The following is an 18,395-nucleotide window of genomic DNA, read 5'->3' on the forward strand; positions in this document are numbered from 1 at the left end:
CTGAATTTCGAATACTGTTGATATACTGATTTAACTCAGAAACGAATACAGTGAAACAGGGTTTTCTACCAGAAAATTTACATTTATGAACATGGAATTTGGCCAAAATGAGTAAAAGATTTAAAAGTAAACAAGAGTCCTTTTGCATATTTTTTGATATTAGACCCAACAAGACATCTTTCCAAAATAAGACAAAACAAGAATCAATTTTATCATTAATAAAATCACATATCTTCTGCCAAAACACCTTAACTTTGGGACAATACCAGAAAAGATGGATAACTGTTTCAGGGGAATTACAACCAAAACTACAAAGTGTCTCAATGTTTAATTTAAATCTGTTTTGTATAAACATTTTAGCTGGATAAATTTTATGGATAATCTTAAAAGAAACTTCTTTAACCTTATTAGTGATTAAAAATGTATTGGGTGTTTGCCAAACCTCCTTCCATGCAATGTCTTCAGCAAACATGTTCCTATAAGACATGCTACGAGGTAGTGAAACAATGTTCGTTTGAAATAATGTTCTTATTGCTTTGGTTTTTTTCCTGGGATAACCGGTCAGACATATTTTCCCCACAGGAGTATTTATGGGAGAGAGTAGAAAAGGCTCCTCAATATTAACTCTGTGTTGGAACTTAAACAGCATGCAGACACCAGAGGGAATAGCTCCAAACACTCTAGCATATTCTAAAGGTGGAACAGGGAAGTTAAATTTAGATAGAAATTCCTCACAAGTTAAAAGTAAGCCCTGATTGTTAAATAAGTGATACACAAAAATAGTCTTATTTCGAAACCAATGTTCTATGAAGAGTGATTGATGTTTATATAAAATGTTCTTGTTATTCCAGATAGAATATTTGTGAGGTGAAAAGTTGTGTTTGTATACAAGGGACCATGAAAGGAAGGCTTGGCGATAAAATGCAGATAACTTAAGTGGGATTTTATATACATCATAATTACACATGAGAAAGAAATCAGCGCCACCAATTTTAGATAAAAGATGAAGAGGTGTAGTGTTCCAAATGGAGCTGGGATTTCTAAAAAGTTGTTTTAGCCAATTCATTTTAAATGTGTTATTCAAGGTAGAAAAATCGAGAAAATTGAGGCCACCTTTGTCACAGGAGTTCATGAGAACATTTTTTTTAAGTAATGGGTTCTGTTTTTCCAGATGAAATTAAAAAGCATTTTGTCAATTTATTTGATAATTATATCATCCACATGTAAAGCCAAAGCTGCGTATGTTATTATGTTGCGTAATACCTTCTGCTTTGCTGAGTAAAATCCTACCTCTCAAGGATAGATCTCTGGAGAGCCACTGATTCAATTTCCTTTGCGTTTTTTCTATTAGTGGGTTACAATTTAGGGAGCTTCTTGCATGTTGGTCTTTTGGTATTAAAATGCTTAAATATTTCACTTCAGATTTAACTGGAAGATTATACAAAGTGGTAGCAACACATTCTTTAATTGCCATTAATTCGCATTTATTGACATTCAAACAAAGATCGGACGCCTTTGAAAATGTCCCAATGACGTCAAAAGCAACAGGAATTTGCTTTTCATTTTTTAGAAAAAGTGTAGTGTCATCTGCAAGTTGAGTAATAATTAGTTCTTTGTCAAAGAGATTGATGCCTTCTACTGCACTGGATTTAATGTGATCTGTTAACAGTTGAGAAACTAAAAGGAAAAGACATGGAGAAACAGGACAACCTTGCCTAATTCCTCTCTCTAGATTAAATCTGGGAGAGGTGCCACCTGCTAATTTAATAGAGCTGTTAAAAATTTGGTATAATGTAACAATAGCTGAACCAAAACCAATTTTTTTAAGACAATGCAAAATGAATTTATGTTCTACGGGCAGCTGTGGGAGTCCCAGCTAGACGCTGGTTTCCTGGTTTGGCCTTGGTGAGTGATCTTGACATGTGGACCTTTTTAGTAGGGATGGGAATAGAAGCCCCATTAAGCCTCATTGGGGTTCATGTAATTGTGCCAGAAAAATAAACCACCCAGTCAGGGCTTTGAAACCACACAGAGTGGTGTCCTGCTCCGGTGCTCCTCCTCTGTTTTGTGTTTTCTTTTAATCACTGTTGGGGTTGTGGTTTGTTTGTGTGTATTGCGGCCCTGAACAGGTACTCCTGATGAGGGTTTGGATTGGAGATCTCCCTTGGGGTTGTTGGTGGCTATCCACTGGTGCAGTGAGGCTGAGGAGTCCCTGGAGGCAGCCGCCCTCATGCAGTGTTGGAGCGCGGTCCAACTGTACGAGTATATTGTAACCTTCAATTTTATGGAACTTGTGTCAAGTTTTTAATCACATTGTATACTAACCACTACCAAATCCAGTCTCCATTTGGGGTGTAAATGTAAGGGCATTCGGTCACAAGTAACAAAAAAAAGAAAACAACCACTGCATGTTTTATTTTAAGATTGAGGACATAATTTATTCCAGAAATGTAAATGTGTTCTATAACCGGTCCTTGGGTCTTGGCGGGCCGCACAGAATAAATAACTGTCATCCGTTTGCTTTATTTCGGAATCTGAAAGATGTTTTATTTTGAAAAACTGCTCGATTCTGTTACACCGTCTATGTCACTTGGACGCAGGCCAAGGCGCTCTTCTCGGTCACGTGATGGGTTACCGCTAGAATAAAACCCAGGAGCTAACAAAAGGAGTAAAACAAACTCCTTTGGAAAGTTTATTTGCCAAGGGGAAAGGGGCCAGCCAGGAGGCAGAAGAGGAGCCTTCCACTTCCAAAAAAAAAGCTACATTTGATACAGTACTTCTCTTTTGCACCACGAGAGTGGGAAGGGGAGAGGATGAGACCTGTGCGGTGTACGACATGTCTGTCAAAATAAAAGCTTGGTGTTCGTAATGTTAATGTCTCCGTTCCTCCATAACTTGCCTACAAAAGTGGCCCGCCACATCTTAAAGACCGTGTAAGTTTTGAATGACGCCATACCGGTCCGCGGCGTTAAAAAGGTTGGGCTAGATTTGTTTGTGTACACTTCAGACACCGATTACAGCGACTTCGTTACTGCGCATGTCCAGCTCCTCTGGTCAGAGCGGAAATAGATTGGCGCGGCGTCCTGTCACCCCGGTCAAAAGGAGGCGAACGGGCAATGGAATATGGATTGTGTAAGTGATTGGCTCTGTTTATTTGGGCACATTTAAAAGCCTACTCACAATATGCTCCTAACTCATCATACAATCATTAAAGCCGACGTTGGAAACAGTGCTAGCGTTAGCTGCTAGCTACGAACTTATTTTTCACGTTTGTTTTCGATCTGTCGGTTGTGTGTTTAGAAATCTCCCTATCTGAGGATTCGGCCTCGGAAACGGTTTATTTACGGGTATTCAAACATGGATAAACGGGTTAAATTGTAGTAAGCATAATAAAGACATTCTTTAAAGTCTTTGAACCAATAATTAACTCGAGAGGGAAGGTAAATGACTGACACAGACAGACCGTTAGCTAACAAGCTAACACGTTAGTGTAGAGAAAACCAGTAACAAAGGCTCTTAAAGTACTTTCTGCATGTTTATAACCTGTAACCTCGTCTTAAAGTATATCTATTCATGAACATCTTCTCAGGAACTAGTTTGTTGTTTTGCGTGGCTTCTCCTGGTGGTTAAATGAACAACGTCGGACCAGTTTCGTCAACGGAAATTGTTTTTATTTTACAAACGGGTAAATTAACAAATGTAAGTATATATTTATTAAAAGAAACTTTGACATGGTGCAAAATACGCAGGTGTGTTTCAAATAATCATTAACATGTTCACTCCGGTTCTTTGGTTAATCCAGTTATTTGGTCAGCCATCCTAACCTATGATTTTGGTACAGTTGGTATATTTTAAACTGCTCTTTTTATTATTTTATGTAATTGTTTCCCCAGATTCCAGTAACTATTGATGATCTTGAGGGCAAGAAAGACCCCGTCATTGAAGGTAACAGACTTTTCTGTAGATCTTATGACTCTGACGTAGACTGACTGAGGTGTGTTTTCATTTTTGTTTTGATCAATTCTTCAGACTCCGAACACAATGCGTACACGAGGTTTATGAAGTCTCATCGCTGTTATGATCTTGTACCTACCAGCTCCAAGCTAGTTGTGTTTGACACATCACTTCAGGTAAGAGAAACCTTTTAATCCATCAGATGAACACTTGAACGTTGGTAACTGTCAATAATTGTGCAGGTGAAGAAGGCTTTCTTTGCTCTCGTGTCCAATGGGGTGAGAGCAGCACCTCTGTGGGACAGTAAGAAACAGTGCTTTGTCGGTAAGATTTGTTTTGTTTGTTGGATTTCAGTTCAGTGAATAAACATCTTTATAGCTCATGTTTTTTTTCCCCTACAGGAATGCTTACCATCACAGACTTTATCAACATTCTGCATCGCTACTACAAGTCACCATTGGTAAGATGGTTTAGTCCGCCAGTGGACGAAGCCTTCAAATGTCCAACTTCAGCTGCAAGACTTCTATGTTAGTTACAGTAGCTACTTTCTTTAATACTCTATTTACACTTTCAGGTTCAGATTTATGAACTAGAAGAACACAAGATTGAAACATGGAGAGGTAGGAATGGTTGGAACAAGTTTTGCTGCATAGTTATTCTTACGTTCACTGCAGTAAGATCTTTTATGTTTCCAATAGAACTGTACCTTCAAGACTCCTTCAAACCTCTGGTTAGCATTTCTCCCAATGCCAGGTGAGCAGCAGTAGCACTTTAAACCTTTGTGTTTTTTTTTTTTTTTTACTTTAAAGTCTTGATGAGTGGGCAAACAATGTCTTTTGTTTTTTTGCCTATATTATACTATCATCTTTTGATCTATTCTCAAAGCGTTCCCAGTGGTCTTTTAATTGTGACTATGCCATTTTTAGCCAAAGTCAACAAATCTTCTCTAGGACATAGTTTCTGTAGAGCGGCAGTAGTTCATTAGAAATTTGCCTATGATTTGTGGGTGGGACTGTTGGTGTGGAGCAACCCCGCCCCCCTTCCCCTCCTGGTCGCTGAGAGCTTGGAGCAGGGTGCTTGTGGCCGCCCGCCCAGGGTATTTTCAACGTCACACATACGATCTTTTCTATGCGTCGCTTTTTTTGTGTCTGCTCCTAATTCACAGCAAGTTGAATAAAGCAATACTCAGAATAGCAATTTTGAGCTTAAATTTGTCTTTATATGTGTCTTCAATCATGAGAAATGCCACAAGAACATGTTAAAAACATCAAAAACCCAATTTTCATTGGAGTGGGTCTTTAAGGTGGATCTACAGCTGAGGCGTTCTCATAGAAAATTGCTCATTTCTAAGCCTTTTCAGGGCCGGCATTGGGAATAGCACTGGTAATTGAATAGGTCATCTCCGGAACACTGATGGAATAGTTTGACATTATCTTACCCCAAAAGAGAAACTAGGAAATGGCTTGACATGTTTGTTCAGGGATTCCACTGTAATCTGCAAATGCCTGAAAGCAATAGGTTCTTGACTGGGCTCTGTACTGAACTATGTCAGAGTTTTTGAAAAGGTAATCTGGTAAATGGTAAATAGTGTATAATTGTATAGCGCCTTTCTTCCTACAAGGACAAAGCGCTTTACAGTCACAGACCCATTCATCCAGTCACACACACATTCACTCACACATTCACACACTGGTGGTGGATCTGTACCTTATTAACCCCCAAAAATGGAGCAATAATGACATGAAGCTATATTGGTGGCTGCTATTCCAAATTTCAGCTTACGGTGGGCTTGTTTTTCACACTTCAAAAGCTTTAGCTTTATACTTCTTTATGTTAGCATCTGTCATTTAAAAAAGTGCTGACCAAAAAGTCTACATAGAATCTCACAGGATTTTTTTCCATAGCTTGTATGATGCAGTGTCATCTCTACTGAGGAACAAGATTCACAGACTGCCAGTCATCGACCCCCTGACAGGGAACACCCTGTATATACTCACACACAAGAGGATTCTCAAGTTCTTGAAGCTGTTTGTGAGTTCCTCTGAGGTCGTCTTTACCCGAGTTTCACATTTTACAGCAGTAATCTACTGTGGGGCAACAACTCTTTTTGTTAGCCTGGCAGCATTTTTCCATTGTTTTCTTGGGATGGTTATAATCTGTTGTTTTCAGATATCAGAGATGCCCAGACCCTCATTCCTGAGTAAAACCGTGGAGGAGCTGAATATTGGAACATTTAAAAACATAGCCATGGTGCGTAAAGACACACCTGTGTACACAGCTCTGGGTATTTTTGTTGAACAGCGTGTGTCTGCACTCCCCGTTGTGGATGAAAAAGGTATGTGGGCTGCTTAAAGTCATTTCTCTGTTTTTGCAAGTTTTCTTTGTTCCGAGGTCTGATGGGATGTCTCTGCTTTGCAGGACGGGTGGTGGACATATACTCTAAATTTGACGTTATCGTAAGTTAAAACCTTTCCCCTCATGCAGCATGTTCTGTTTTGTCACAGCTGTGTGAGAACCATGTAACCACTCTGGTCCGTCTTGCTTCTAAGCGCTAACTTGCGGATATTGATCAGTGAGGAAAGTTAGGAAAATTGCCAAATCAAGGTGTCTCTGTGCAGAATCTGGCAGCAGAAAAGACGTACAACAACCTGGATGTGACTGTAACCAAAGCCCTGCAGCATCGCTCTCAGTACTTTGAGGGGGTTCTGACCTGCCACATACACGACACCCTTGAGGCCATCATCAACAGACTGGTGGAGGCGGAGGTAAGGCTCGCTTTCCACTTCCACCCAGTTCTGACTGGAAATGTAGAAAAGACGTTTTTGCTTTCCTGAAAGGAGTATTCCATAAAAATGGTCTTCCTCTTTTGTTCCAGGTGCACAGACTAGTTGTGGTGGATGAACAGGAAGTGGTCAAGGGAATCGTCTCCCTGTCAGATATCCTCCAAGCACTAGTTCTAACTAACAAAGAAGAGTGTAAGTACAGTTTTTATTAGAGGTGTAACCATTCGTTTTATCAATGATTGGATTCATATCATCATTTGTGGTTGACGATATGATTCGTAGTCCATATCGGTTCATTTTGAATGATCCAATTCTCTGACCTAAAGTGGATCCAGGACGTCTTTATCCAAACTTCCAGCAGTGAGACTCAGACAGAAATTCCTGCTACTGAACAGTGAAGTTTTCCAGATTCTTGGATTTCTTCCAGATCATCAAGTGGAAATTAAATATGTGTCCAATCAAACAAGTAAACTAGAATGAATGTCACATCCATTCACGTTTTAGTTTCCTGCCCACTGTTGTTTTTTCACGTCCAAAGAATCCATGTTATAATAAAATAAACCTACCTTACCTCAATCCAGATGCTATTTTCCAAAATTGATATAATTGATTTATTTGAATTAGAAATTATCTTATAATGGTATTAGTCAACTTGATGAACAATTTGCCCCAGACGGATGGATCTGGTTGGATCGTAGGACCACAAATTAATTCACTGAATAATTGATTAATCGTTACACCCCTTGGTTTTTGACTATCAATACAATGGAATGTTTTTTGTTTTGTTTATTGATGGATTTTTACTCCTGATCATTCCATCTACAGGTTCAACTTAACATCTGATCATGTTTTCAGAAGAGACCAGAGCAAAGGGAGAGAAAGGCCACGCATGTGAGAAGGCTCATTTGAAATGTCTAATGTTTGCAGCTCTGCTCTCTCTGCAAAAGTCTGAGGTTGATCATGTCTGATGATGTCACAATCATAATAATCATAGTAGTACTGACCTGCCTCTTGGGGGAGCCTAACTCCAAAGCTGTGTTCAAACTCTGCTGGTTTGGTTTGTTCCAAACCTGGAGTTTGTTCCTGCAGCACACACAACTGAACACTAAAAGAGCTGTCCTCCAACAGCCGTCAGATGGATATGCTAATGCTAACATCTGCCTCCCCTTCAAAGTTTCTTCTAAGCACAATAAACTTTTTTTCTTCTTCACTGAGCTGCATTATTTTAAAATTTGTAAACACTTTAACCACATTTTAAAGTCCTTCAGTTAAAACCACTTGAGAGTTGCCAACATGACAATGTAGCTCACATTAAAATGTGCACAAAAGAGCTGCAAGAATGGGAGCACTGTGGCTCTAAAAACACCCTTTAGACTTTTTTTAACCTGAATGATGTTAATTTAATCAATAATAATCTCTTTGTTAGATTTGAATATGTAACAATATTATTCCATTGTTAGCATAATGTAGTATAATCTACAAGTTTGCACACATTTGACTTTGAATATGACGTGACATTTACTCAGCCTACATGAGAAACAAACCTGCGCTCCTGCAGAACCCCAAGTACTGTGAACGTTCAGAATTAGGAAACGGCTCCGCATCAGATCAGAACTAAAGGCGGTGAGGGGCGGAGGGAGACGTGTTAACACACCTGAAGTCCACTTAAGGCAGGTGAGGATGTCAAAGCACAGTTAAACTCTGCCCTAAATGAATCCACCTGCTGCTGGGATGGGAATCAATGAACATATCCATGGATTTGTTTTTACCCAGCAATGTTTTTTTTTCTTCAATTGGCTCATTTTTAGAGAAGAGAAGGAATAGATTTATAATCTTAAAAGATGGGACTGTTGCAGCTTTAAAAAGCCCTTCCAGTCAGAGACGCTTCTTAACGTTTTTCTTTGAATGAATCTTATTTCATTCATGAATTTAGTTGTCAGTGTTGTCAACACGTCTGCCTTCAGAGTGACCTTGTAGGAAGTTCAAAGTTCTCCTCTATTTCATGTCTGTCATAATCTACAACAATGACCAGAACATGACGGGATTGCTAAAAAAATTACCCAGCCATTTAATTTGGGAGTTAGTATCTTTAAGAAAAAGATTTTGTCATCATCTTGTAAAGCTACATGTTTAATGGACTGTTTGTTTGTTGCTTTGACTGGTTTTTTTTTTTTTTTTTTTGACCCGCATTTGGGGTTTTGTATTTATATTGTCAACACTTTACATCGTTGCTTCAAAGTCTAATGTTTGTGCAAAACATCTTTTTGGTCAAATTAAGATTTTGTCGAATTATACAAATAGAGATTTTTTGTCAGTCAATAATCCATAAAAAGTCATAAGTTTAGATATTACAGGTTCTTTTATTTGTATTTTCTTTTCTGTACTCCAAAGTCACCACAAACCAACACGTCCTGTCATTTATTGTTGTCATGAATTGAAGACGGAATGCAAACCGCTCTGTAAATTCACAGGTTTTGTTCTTATCCATACTGAAGCTCCAATTTAACGACAAAGCAATAAAAAGTTATTCATTGGCATCTTTTAAATGCATAATATCCTTAAATCTTTGCCTCTTTATTTTCAAGTTTGCACTAACTCTTTCAGGAGTTTCTGTGAAAGCTGAGTTAATGCACACTATGACTGAATGATTTCCCTACACAGCCTGCATAGGATGTTCCATTCAGCACAGGCCTGCAAAATTAATCCCAGATTTATCGTTGTCGCGATTTCAAGCTGTGCAATGTCCAGATCGCAAAAGTCAGCGAAAATCACAATAAATGGTAAACCTTAAAGGTGCTAAAACAACTATTTAATGAATTGAATAATCCCTTTATGCATTTGACCAATCAGATGGAGCCCTTCACGTTGCTGACCAATGGGATGGAGCTTTTATGTTAGATGTTGCCTGAGGGTCATTTGGAGAATAATTTAAGGTATTTTGACTCTTAGTTAAATTAAACTTTTGCCGGGAAATGGAAACGTTTTTTCTATTTGTTCATTTATCGCAAGTTATATCGTCGTCGCAATGTTGATCACTAAAATCGCATATGGCGAGTTTTCCTCATATCGTGCAGCCCTATTCAGGAGTCAATTATGCAGAGATTAGATTCATAATTCATAACTGCAATAATTACACAAGGGCAACGTTGTTAATGCTCCTCAGTTCAAGTTTCAGAATGGCCACAGACCCTGATTATAGAGCAGTTCCTTAAATGACCACTAGAGGCAGCACTTTCACTTCACTCTTATGTTAAAAGGTAAAATATTACACACTTGTTTGCAAAAACTTGTTTCGATGTTTACATTTTGTTGATTAAAACCGAATCTGAAGCTGCTTTAAATTTTTATTAGAATTTGATTTGTGCACAATTAGACATGTTTTTGATTGATAGGTAAACAGAGTAAACTTTCATTTTACTCTGTTCCACCCCATCAAACTTTAGGAAATGTTCTGTAGTCCTTCAGTCCTCAGTTCTGCCAGAGAGGACAAAAAAGCATTTATAAAGAAACGATAGACAAGTTTCGAATCACTAAAGTGAAAGATTTCCCTCCATCATTGTCTTATCCTGAGACAAGCTGAGCACTGTCTGTGGTTAGATCCAACCTTTCTTTGTCTTCCTGCTTCAATCAACCATTTTGATTTTTTCAGACCATTAAACAGAATCTAACCAGGCGATCAAGTTCCCATATTTAGACCCACTCCAATGAAAATTGTTTTTTTTGTGGTGTTTTTAACATGTTACTGTTTCTGATAATAGAAAAAGAAATATGTAAAGAAAATTAAGCTCAAAATTGCATTTCTGAGGATGTCTTCATTCAAATCGTTGTAAAGCAGGAGTAGACACAAAAACATCTTATTTTGTGTAATAGAAAATAAAAAAGGCAGTTTGAAAAAGCTTGCAGCAATGATGTAGGTGCTCCAATCAGCGGACCACAAGCTTCCTGCTCCGCTCCATTCTGATCATCCACTTGGATGATCGTCTTTGTTTTCCTCACTACCTGCTTTCCTCGTCTGAGCTGGAATGTGGATCAAACCATGTCAGGTTAGGGATGTTAGGGACTGGAAGCCAGCAGCATGTTAGCATGGGGTTGCTCCGTGCCAACAGTCCCGCCCACATTTGTGATTTTTTTTTTATGAACTCCTGCCGCACTTCAGAAACTATGTTTTAGAAAATGACACAGCATTTGGGATTTTGGCTAGAAACAGCATAATCATAATTAAAGACCACTGGGGAAGCTTTGAAGATAGATGAAAAGATGATCTGAGTGGGTCTTTAATATTAGAATGACATTTTTAGATTCTAATTAGGGCCTAAATCATTAAAAAAAAAGACATTTGAATGTTTTCTTTTAGCTCTAACTACGATGGTCCTGAAGTTAAAATCAGATTTAAAAAAAATCAGCATTACATTTTAGAAAACAAATGTAAAAAAACTAAAGTAAATTCCAAAAAACAAAACAAAATGTTAGAAAAATGAACCCAATAAGAAACCGGAACAAGAAGGTACAACAGACATCTCTGACTGTATGACGATATATCGCTTCATGTCTAATTACTTTCCATTTGAAATGATGGACAGACATCATCCTACAATCAGCAATGTCCCATAGTACCTACCTTTGTGCTTGTTTTAAATGTTTCATTTTGTTTAATGGAAATTTCTTTTATTTTCTATAAATTTGTATCATATTTATGTTTTGGTTTCTGGAATTTTATTGAGTTTCTCAAATGTGATGCTGATTTTTTAAAATATTTGTTTGACTTTTTTTGTTTTAATCGCCGTTGTGGTCTTTAAAATGTTTTTGCGGCTAGCCCTTTTTTTGTAATGTTATTTGCACTTCAGGCCCAGCGTAGGTAACAATAATCCATGATCTGTGCATCATCTTTACGTTTGTAGCGCACAGGTATGAACAGGAACAGCAGCAACACTGAGCAGCTGAAGCAAAACTAAAGCCACTAATTTGAGTTCAATGAATTCAGTAAAACATTTTAACGTTTGGAGTTTACGACTAAATGATCAACAGTACTACAATCTACAGTCCTGATGCTTTGTTTGGTCTCAGACTGGTGAATTGAATCTAGCTGTGTCATGTTTTCTTTTTCTATGTGTTTATTTGGGACTTGAATCAGGATAAAACTTTGGACTCAACATTCACAAACAGAACACGTTTTAAGGGCACAGTATTGGCAGAATCAAATCACACTTTTTTACTTGCTTATACTGCATGAGGGTTACAGAATAAAGATCTAGTCTTTAGCCATGTAGCAAAAGGAGCTTCAATTATTCACTCTCCCTAAGGAAACATTATATATTTGTACAAAATGGCTAAACACAAATGGGTTCTTGGTCCATATTATGCAAGTGAATGTGGCATAGGCTTATGATTACATATCTTTTTGTCTGAATAGTCAAGCATGAATCTAATGTTTTTGCCATGATCATAAAAGTATCAACAAAATATATAAATTAAACTTTTTTTTCTCATAATAAACACGACGATAAATAAAAAAAGACTTGTTAGAAACCTATGCTTTGTTCTTCTTACAGTCTTTCTTTTTCTCTTCTTTTTCAGCTTTCTTCTTCTCCTTCTTTTTCTCGTCCTTCTGCTCCTTATATTTCCACTTGGGGGGTTCCAGATAGCCCTTTTCCTTCTTCTTCTTCTTCTTTTCCTTCTTTGGCGCTGCATCTGCAGGCGTGTCCACGCTGATTTTAGGAATACACCCAGAAGGAAACACGCTGTTCCTCCTCGCCATGCTGCGGGGAACAAATGCGGTAGCAACCTTGGTGGAGGCCAGAGAGAGGATGCTGCCCCGCCGCTCGGTGTCGGGGCAGCATGTGGCGGCCACGGTTTCTGCTGAGTGGATTGAGGGGAGGACGTGGGACGCTGAGCCAATGCTGTGGCACACGGAGCTTTCTTCCAGCTCCTTCAGAGAGTGTTTTTTCAGCAGCTCTGCTACAGCCAGTCGCCTCTTTCCCATCTCTGGAGGACTTGTGGGGCAGAGCGGCCGGCATCCCGTAGAAATCAGAGGACTGTGGACACTGGTGGTCATGCGCACCATGTGGTCCAAGACCCCATTGTCCTGGGGATCGCGTGGAAAGCTGAATCCAAACGTGTTTTTGATTCGTAATGTGATTTTCTCTGCTGGACTTTTCTGAGCTGCGGCTTTGGCCACTTTCTCCCTGAGCTCAGGCCACTCGACCACATAGTTCTCACAGAACTGCTCTGCTTTTGGCCTCGCCGCGAGGCGCCGGAGACGATGAAAGGTCTCATAGCGACCAGTTTTGAGGGCCCAGTCCCGGGCACATTTTCCACGGGTGGAGTCCACTGCATGTATGTCTGCTCCTGGATGATGAAAATCAAACAACTAAAGGTTTTTTTCTCAACTATGGGACATTTACGTTCAATGTGTACAGTAAAAAGGTTTTTCATAGATTTTTCGGTAACAAGTAAACTAAAAATAAGCAAGTGATTTAGCTACAACTAACCAGGATACTGGTAAGCTTGAGATTACTGGATGTATGTTAAGATGTGATAATTCCTTCTGAATGATCCCTTAAACTGATCTTGGGTCATTGGCTCCTGTACTCTGATCACCAGAGGCAAACATGGCCTACAATGAATCTTGTATCTTAAAAGTTGAACGTAAGAGTGACAGTTTGTGGGTGGGTTTCATGTTCTTACACACCAGCCATAACAAGTGCAGCCACAACATCATCGCGGCCCGTCATCGCCGCTTTGATGAGGGCTGTGAAGCCTCTGCAGTCCTTCACTTCAGTGTCTACTCCAGGAAAGTAGTTCAGGAGATACATGACTGTGCTAATGTGACCTGCAGCGGGACAGATGTTCAGCCTCACAGTTGGTAGATTGCACTTCTGATGATGGAGCAACTGTCACTGTTCACCTGCTTGAGACGCGATCATCAGTGCGGTGTTTCCCTCGTTGTCTTGGTGATTTATGTCTACAAATGGACAGTGGTGGAGTCCGTATACGATGTCGATGAAACCTTTGGAGCAGGCCACCATCAAACAGTTCTGCAAGTAAAACCATTGAAGGCCGGTCAGTGACTCTGTCAAAAGCAGAATGTCTCTCAGAGGATTAAGCTCTCACCCTGCCATTGTTGTCAAGCTTCATGACCGCCTCCTTGGAAACTCCTCCCCCCAGGATTTTCTGCAGAGAAATGGCATCGTTGCGCAGACAAGCCTCGTACAGGCTGGAAGCTGTTGGGTTATTTGGGATTTCTGGTGTGTAGTCTGGGAGCACAGAGTCATCAGAGAGGATGCTGTCGGCGTCCGTGTCTCGTCCTGATGCAGGAGAGTCGTCCTCATCAGGACCCGAGCCCAGATGTGGGTCGTCCGCTACAGAGGCCATCTTCCAAAAGAACACTGGCCTCTTCCTTTACATCTAAAAATATTTTACAAACAGAAACTGATGAGGCAAAAACCTCTCCACAAACCATCCATGACTTTTGCAAATCAGAGGTGTCAAACTTGTTGGTGTGTGTCACACCAAACAGTGCACCAGGCTTTAGATTTGGCACGTTGGCGAGTCACAGGTTGACTGCAAAGGGTGACTGGAGTCAGGGATTACGATTGTGTCTGACGTGTGGCATCATGAGCTCAAAAGGCCACTTAGGTGGATCAGCAGTAACTGTGCTGCTGCGTTTACGGCGCAGCTAAATGAAGAACAGCCACCTCAGATTTACCTCAGTCACATGGTGCTGCTGCTCCGTCTCTGCAACTGTTTCTGTTGGATGAAGGAATTTCTCCACTTTCTTTCACAGCGTCAAACCAACAGTCCAGCATGCACTTAAATCTGAAACCCAAACCCAATAACTTCAGACAAGAAAACTTCTACCGAATTCAAAGCAAGGAAATCATTGTTTTATTGACAGATTTGTTGAAAAATAATATTTTGATTTGTCATTGAGAAAGTCTTGGTTTTCGTCTTTCAAAGCCTCGGACTGATCTTTCTGCAAACTGTAAAGTGTTATTAGACCAGCATACAGACGACTGAGTTCAGTTTCTTACCGTGACGGTATCTGTGACCTTTCTGACTGCAGGTAGATTCCTCTCTCTTCCTCCAGAGTTCTCCTGATTTCCTCTAAAACAACAACAAAGTTGTTCCAGGACCTGCAAGCGGATAGCCTTTCTTCATTTTCATTCCCAGTAAATCACAAAGAGGAGGAGTCTCCCATGCCGAGACGCTGTCTGTTGATCTCTTGTGCTTAGCTCATCCCACTTACAACAGCTTTAGAGAAGATTACTCACTGCTGAGGTCATTTTACTCTCAACACAACTCTGACTTTCTGCTAACTACTTCTGAACTCGGTTTATGTTTAAAAATGTAAAAGATTTACCTGCCATTTCCTTACAAATGAAGCTGTAAATCGGGATATGAATGAGCTGTCTGCCTGGTGGTGGTTTGATTCCTGGTTTTTAGAGCCTTTATGTGTTCTCAGCAGAATACTTCACCTCACATTGCCTCAAATTCACTGAATGCTTTATAGGAGGGTTTGGATAAAAGTGCTAAATGACTCAATATTGACAAATAAATAACACATTTAAAAATTAAAACATTAGTGATGATTCATTTACTTCCAAACAAATACCTGGCATCTGAAATAAAATTGTTTCTGGAAAGAAATTGTACAGTCCCTGACAAAAGTCTTGTTGCTTATCTATTTTGTAGAAACAAAAGCGTATAACCTCACTGTTAATGAATCCATTGGTTTTAGAAATGTCTCATGAAAGCTAAAACGTTCCCAAATTATGTTCAATATACTAAAATAAAATTGCTTCACTGAAGAAAGATTGATCATTTAATGAACACAGAAAGGTCACATTTTGGCAAGACAAAAGTTTTGTCGCCTTGTCATATGATGCACCCAATCCTAGATGACAGCCTCAGCTGTGATCAATTACTGATCAATCAATTAGTGGGTGTGTATAAAAAGAACCCCAGCACACCAAGCCTTCACATCAACTGCAACTTGACCTCTGACAACATGCCTAAGATTCACCCTGAGACCAAAGCGTTGATTATCAAGAGGCTGAAGACCAGATCACTGCTGAGGTGGCTGACACCTTCAATGTGTCTCAGCGTCAAGTACAAAGAATAAGAAAAAGATTTGAAGAGACTGGAGATGTTTTTGACAAGCCCAGGTCCGGCAGACCCTGCAAGACAACTGCTCGGGAGGACCGTTTGTTGGTTCCAAAATCCAAGGCCAGCCTCTTTTCCACTGCAGCAGAGCTCCACCAGGCCTGGTCAACTCAAGTCCCTGTGTCAACCAGAACAGTTTGTAGAATTCTGTCTCAAAATGGCCTCCATGGTCGAATCAGTGCCCAGAAACCAGCACTAAACAAAAGGCAATTGAAAAAACGTGTGGCATTTGCCAAGGCCCACAGCTGCTAAAAGGATGGACGCTGGAAAAGTGGCAGAAGGTGGATTTCTCAGATGAGTCTTCAGTTGAATTACATCACAGGAGACCAACTGGAGGCCGCATGGACCCAAGACTCACCCAGAAAACCGTTAAGTTTGGTGGCGGAAAAATCATGGTCTGGGGTTACATCCAGTATGGGGGTGTGCGAAACATTTGCAGGGTGGAAGGCAATATCAATAGCCTAAAATATCAAGAAGTATTAGCTACCTCTTACATTCCCATCCATAAAAGGGATCAACTTCTGCAGCAGAATGGTGTTCCATCGCATACTTCCATCTCTACATCAAAGTTCCTCAAGGCGAAGAAGATCAAGGTGCTCCAGGACTGGCCAGCCCAGTCACACGACATGAACATCATTGAGCATGTCTGGGGTAGAATGAAAGAGGAAGCATGGAGGACGAAACCAAAGAATCTTGATGAACTCTGGGAGGCATGTAAGACTGCTTTCTTTGCTATTCCCGATGACTTCATCGATAAATTGTATGAATCATTGTCAAACCGCATGGATACTGTCCTTCAAGCTCATGGAAGTCATACAAGATATTAAATATGGATCTCACAGTAGCACTACTTAATTCACTGATGTTATGCAACATATTTTTGTTTTTGAAGTAAATTATTTGATAAATTTTCACATTACTCTCTGTAGGCGACAAAACTTTTGTCTTGCCAAAATGTGACCTTTCTGTGTTCATTAAATGATCCATCTTTCTTCAGTGAAGCAATTTTATTTTAGTATATCGAACATAATTTGGGAGGGTTTTAGCTTTCATATGAGACATTTCTAAAAGCAATGGATTCATTAAAAGTGAGGTTATACGCTTTCTACAAAATGGATAAGCGACAAGACTTTTGTCAGGGACTGTAGTTCAGTTCAATATGGGGATGACTTCAGGCCTGATATCTATCCCGAGGACTATCATGGACCCCCTCCATAGTCTGGGTAAGCCACAAAAGCCTCTAGCTAAGGAGGCCGGATGTTCACAGAGCGCTGTGTCCGAGCAGAACAACAGAAAGTCCAATGGAAGGACAACATGGGGCAGGAGAAGATGCTCCAGCAAAAGAGAAGACCAGGGTTTTCAGCGGATTATCCAAAGGACAAGATTTTAGAACCTGCAGAACTCCAGGAAAAAGTGGAATGAGGAGGAGGAACAGCTTCAAAAACCACCACGTTCAGACCCATTCGGGAGACGTGCTACAACTGTCGAATTCCTCGGGTCAAACCACTTCTGAACCTGGACCAACGGAGGAAACGTCTCAACCGGGCCAAGGAGAAGGACTGGACCATTGGCCAGTGGTCCAAGGTCCTGTTTTCTGATGAAAGGACATTGTGTCTTTCTTCTGGGAATCAAGGTCGTAGGGGTTTGGAGGAAGACTGGTGAGGAGCAGAACCCGAGCTGCTGGAGGTCCAGAGTGAGATCTCTCCAGTCAGTCAGGATTTGGGCTGTAATGTCCAGCGCTGGTGTTGGTGAACTCTGGTTTTATTCAATCCAGAATCACTGCAACAGTCTTGCAGAATGTTCTAGAAAACTTCTGCTGATGATCTGGATGGAGATGCAGATTCCATCTTCCAGCAGGACCTGGACCCTTCTGACCTGGAGTGACCTGTCCTGAAGTGTTGGAGATGGACAGAGTATTTGAAAATATTTAATTTTGATTGATTTGATGTGATCAGAATCTTATCTTTTTTTTTTGTCATTGAATCATTTATGAGGTTGAACCCCAATTTATGTAAAAATAAACAAATAAATCCTTGAAATCAATTACACAGTGGGTCCTAAATCTATATGAAAGTTACATTTTTTGATAGAAGTGTGGAAATGAAGACGCTTTTCCATGATAATCTCATTTTTTGGTGTGTTTCAGATGAACCACTGGATGGGGGTGTTTGACCAGTCAATGCTGTCTAGTTACAGACTTTCACCATCCTGAAAAGTTCTGTTGGACAGGAAACTGATGAGGATTGCATAATGCGTTTAAAAAACAAGGTTTAGACTAGAAGGATGTCAGAAACGGATCTGAGTGCTCTCCAGGACGTTTCTTCTTGCTATAGGAGTGAGCGCAGGCTGAGTATGTGATTTGCTGGGCATGGCTGAACCTGTCAGACAGATCAACATCATCTCTCCCAGAGGAGGGACGCCGCTGCTGTCTTTATGCTGCACAGCACAGACTGCCCTGCCGTTCTGTGAGTGACAATCGGGACGGAGAAGAAGTTA

At 40.2% G+C, this 18,395-nt stretch overlaps 2 protein-coding genes across 7 annotated transcripts; one reads left to right on the forward strand and one right to left on the reverse strand.

Annotated features, from left to right (window-relative positions):
- Positions 1-2,594: 2,594 nt before the first annotated feature.
- LOC101155677 (5'-AMP-activated protein kinase subunit gamma-1) lies at positions 2,595-18,186 on the forward strand. Of its 6 annotated transcripts, none has more exons than XR_013655907.1 (14): positions 2,595-3,132; positions 3,894-3,945; positions 4,030-4,130; positions 4,197-4,278; positions 4,356-4,414; positions 4,529-4,574; positions 4,653-4,707; positions 5,859-5,985; positions 6,124-6,289; positions 6,373-6,410; positions 6,573-6,719; positions 6,830-6,929; positions 7,563-7,628; positions 18,046-18,186. XR_013655907.1 is itself a non-coding variant. In XM_004068494.5 (13 exons), the coding sequence occupies exons 1-13, from the start codon at positions 3,124-3,126 to the stop codon at positions 7,571-7,573; spliced, it is 993 nt and encodes a 330-aa protein (XP_004068542.1). In that variant the 5' UTR covers positions 2,595-3,123; the 3' UTR covers positions 7,574-9,300. The 6 variants fall into 6 exon arrangements, 2 of the variants coding, with proteins under 2 accessions (XP_004068542.1, XP_020558704.1); XR_013655906.1 differs by lacking the exon at positions 18,046-18,186 and adding an exon at positions 12,312-15,313; XR_013655905.1 differs by lacking the exon at positions 2,595-3,132 and adding an exon at positions 3,542-3,699.
- Positions 11,831-14,108, reverse strand: ankrd33ab (ankyrin repeat domain 33Ab). The gene is made up of 4 exons (XM_011474673.3): positions 13,848-14,108; positions 13,642-13,771; positions 13,426-13,566; positions 11,831-13,082 (listed from the first exon to the last, which is right to left on the reverse strand). Exons 1-4 carry the CDS (start codon positions 14,106-14,108, stop codon positions 12,265-12,267), a joined length of 1,350 nt encoding a protein of 449 aa, XP_011472975.3. The 3' UTR covers positions 11,831-12,264.
- Positions 18,187-18,395: the final 209 nt, after the last annotated feature.

The sequence above is a fragment of the Oryzias latipes genome, chromosome 5 (assembly GCF_053564925.1).
Source record: "Oryzias latipes strain Hd-rR chromosome 5, Olatipes_Hd-rR_3.1".
Taxonomy (NCBI): Eukaryota; Metazoa; Chordata; class Actinopteri; order Beloniformes; family Adrianichthyidae; genus Oryzias; species Oryzias latipes.

Excerpts from the sequence above, each read along its gene's own strand:
- LOC101155677 (XM_020703045.3), top strand. The coding sequence starts at position 3,631 with ATGAACAACGTCGGACCAGTTTCGTCAACGGAAATTGTTTTTATTTTA. Across the intron at positions 3,700-3,893 it reads AAACGGGTAAATTAACAAAT|ATTCCAGTAACTATTGATGA; the intron begins GTAAGTATATAT and ends TTGTTTCCCCAG. Across the intron at positions 6,290-6,372 it reads CCCCGTTGTGGATGAAAAAG|GACGGGTGGTGGACATATAC; the intron begins GTATGTGGGCTG and ends TCTGCTTTGCAG.
- ankrd33ab (XM_011474673.3), bottom strand. The coding sequence starts at position 14,108 with ATGGCCTCTGTAGCGGACGACCCACATCTGGGCTCGGGTCCTGATGAG. Across the intron at positions 13,567-13,641 it reads GATGATCGCGTCTCAAGCAG|GTCACATTAGCACAGTCATG; the intron begins GTGAACAGTGAC and ends GTCCCGCTGCAG. Across the intron at positions 13,083-13,425 it reads GGCTGCACTTGTTATGGCTG|GAGCAGACATACATGCAGTG; the intron begins GTGTGTAAGAAC and ends TTCATCATCCAG.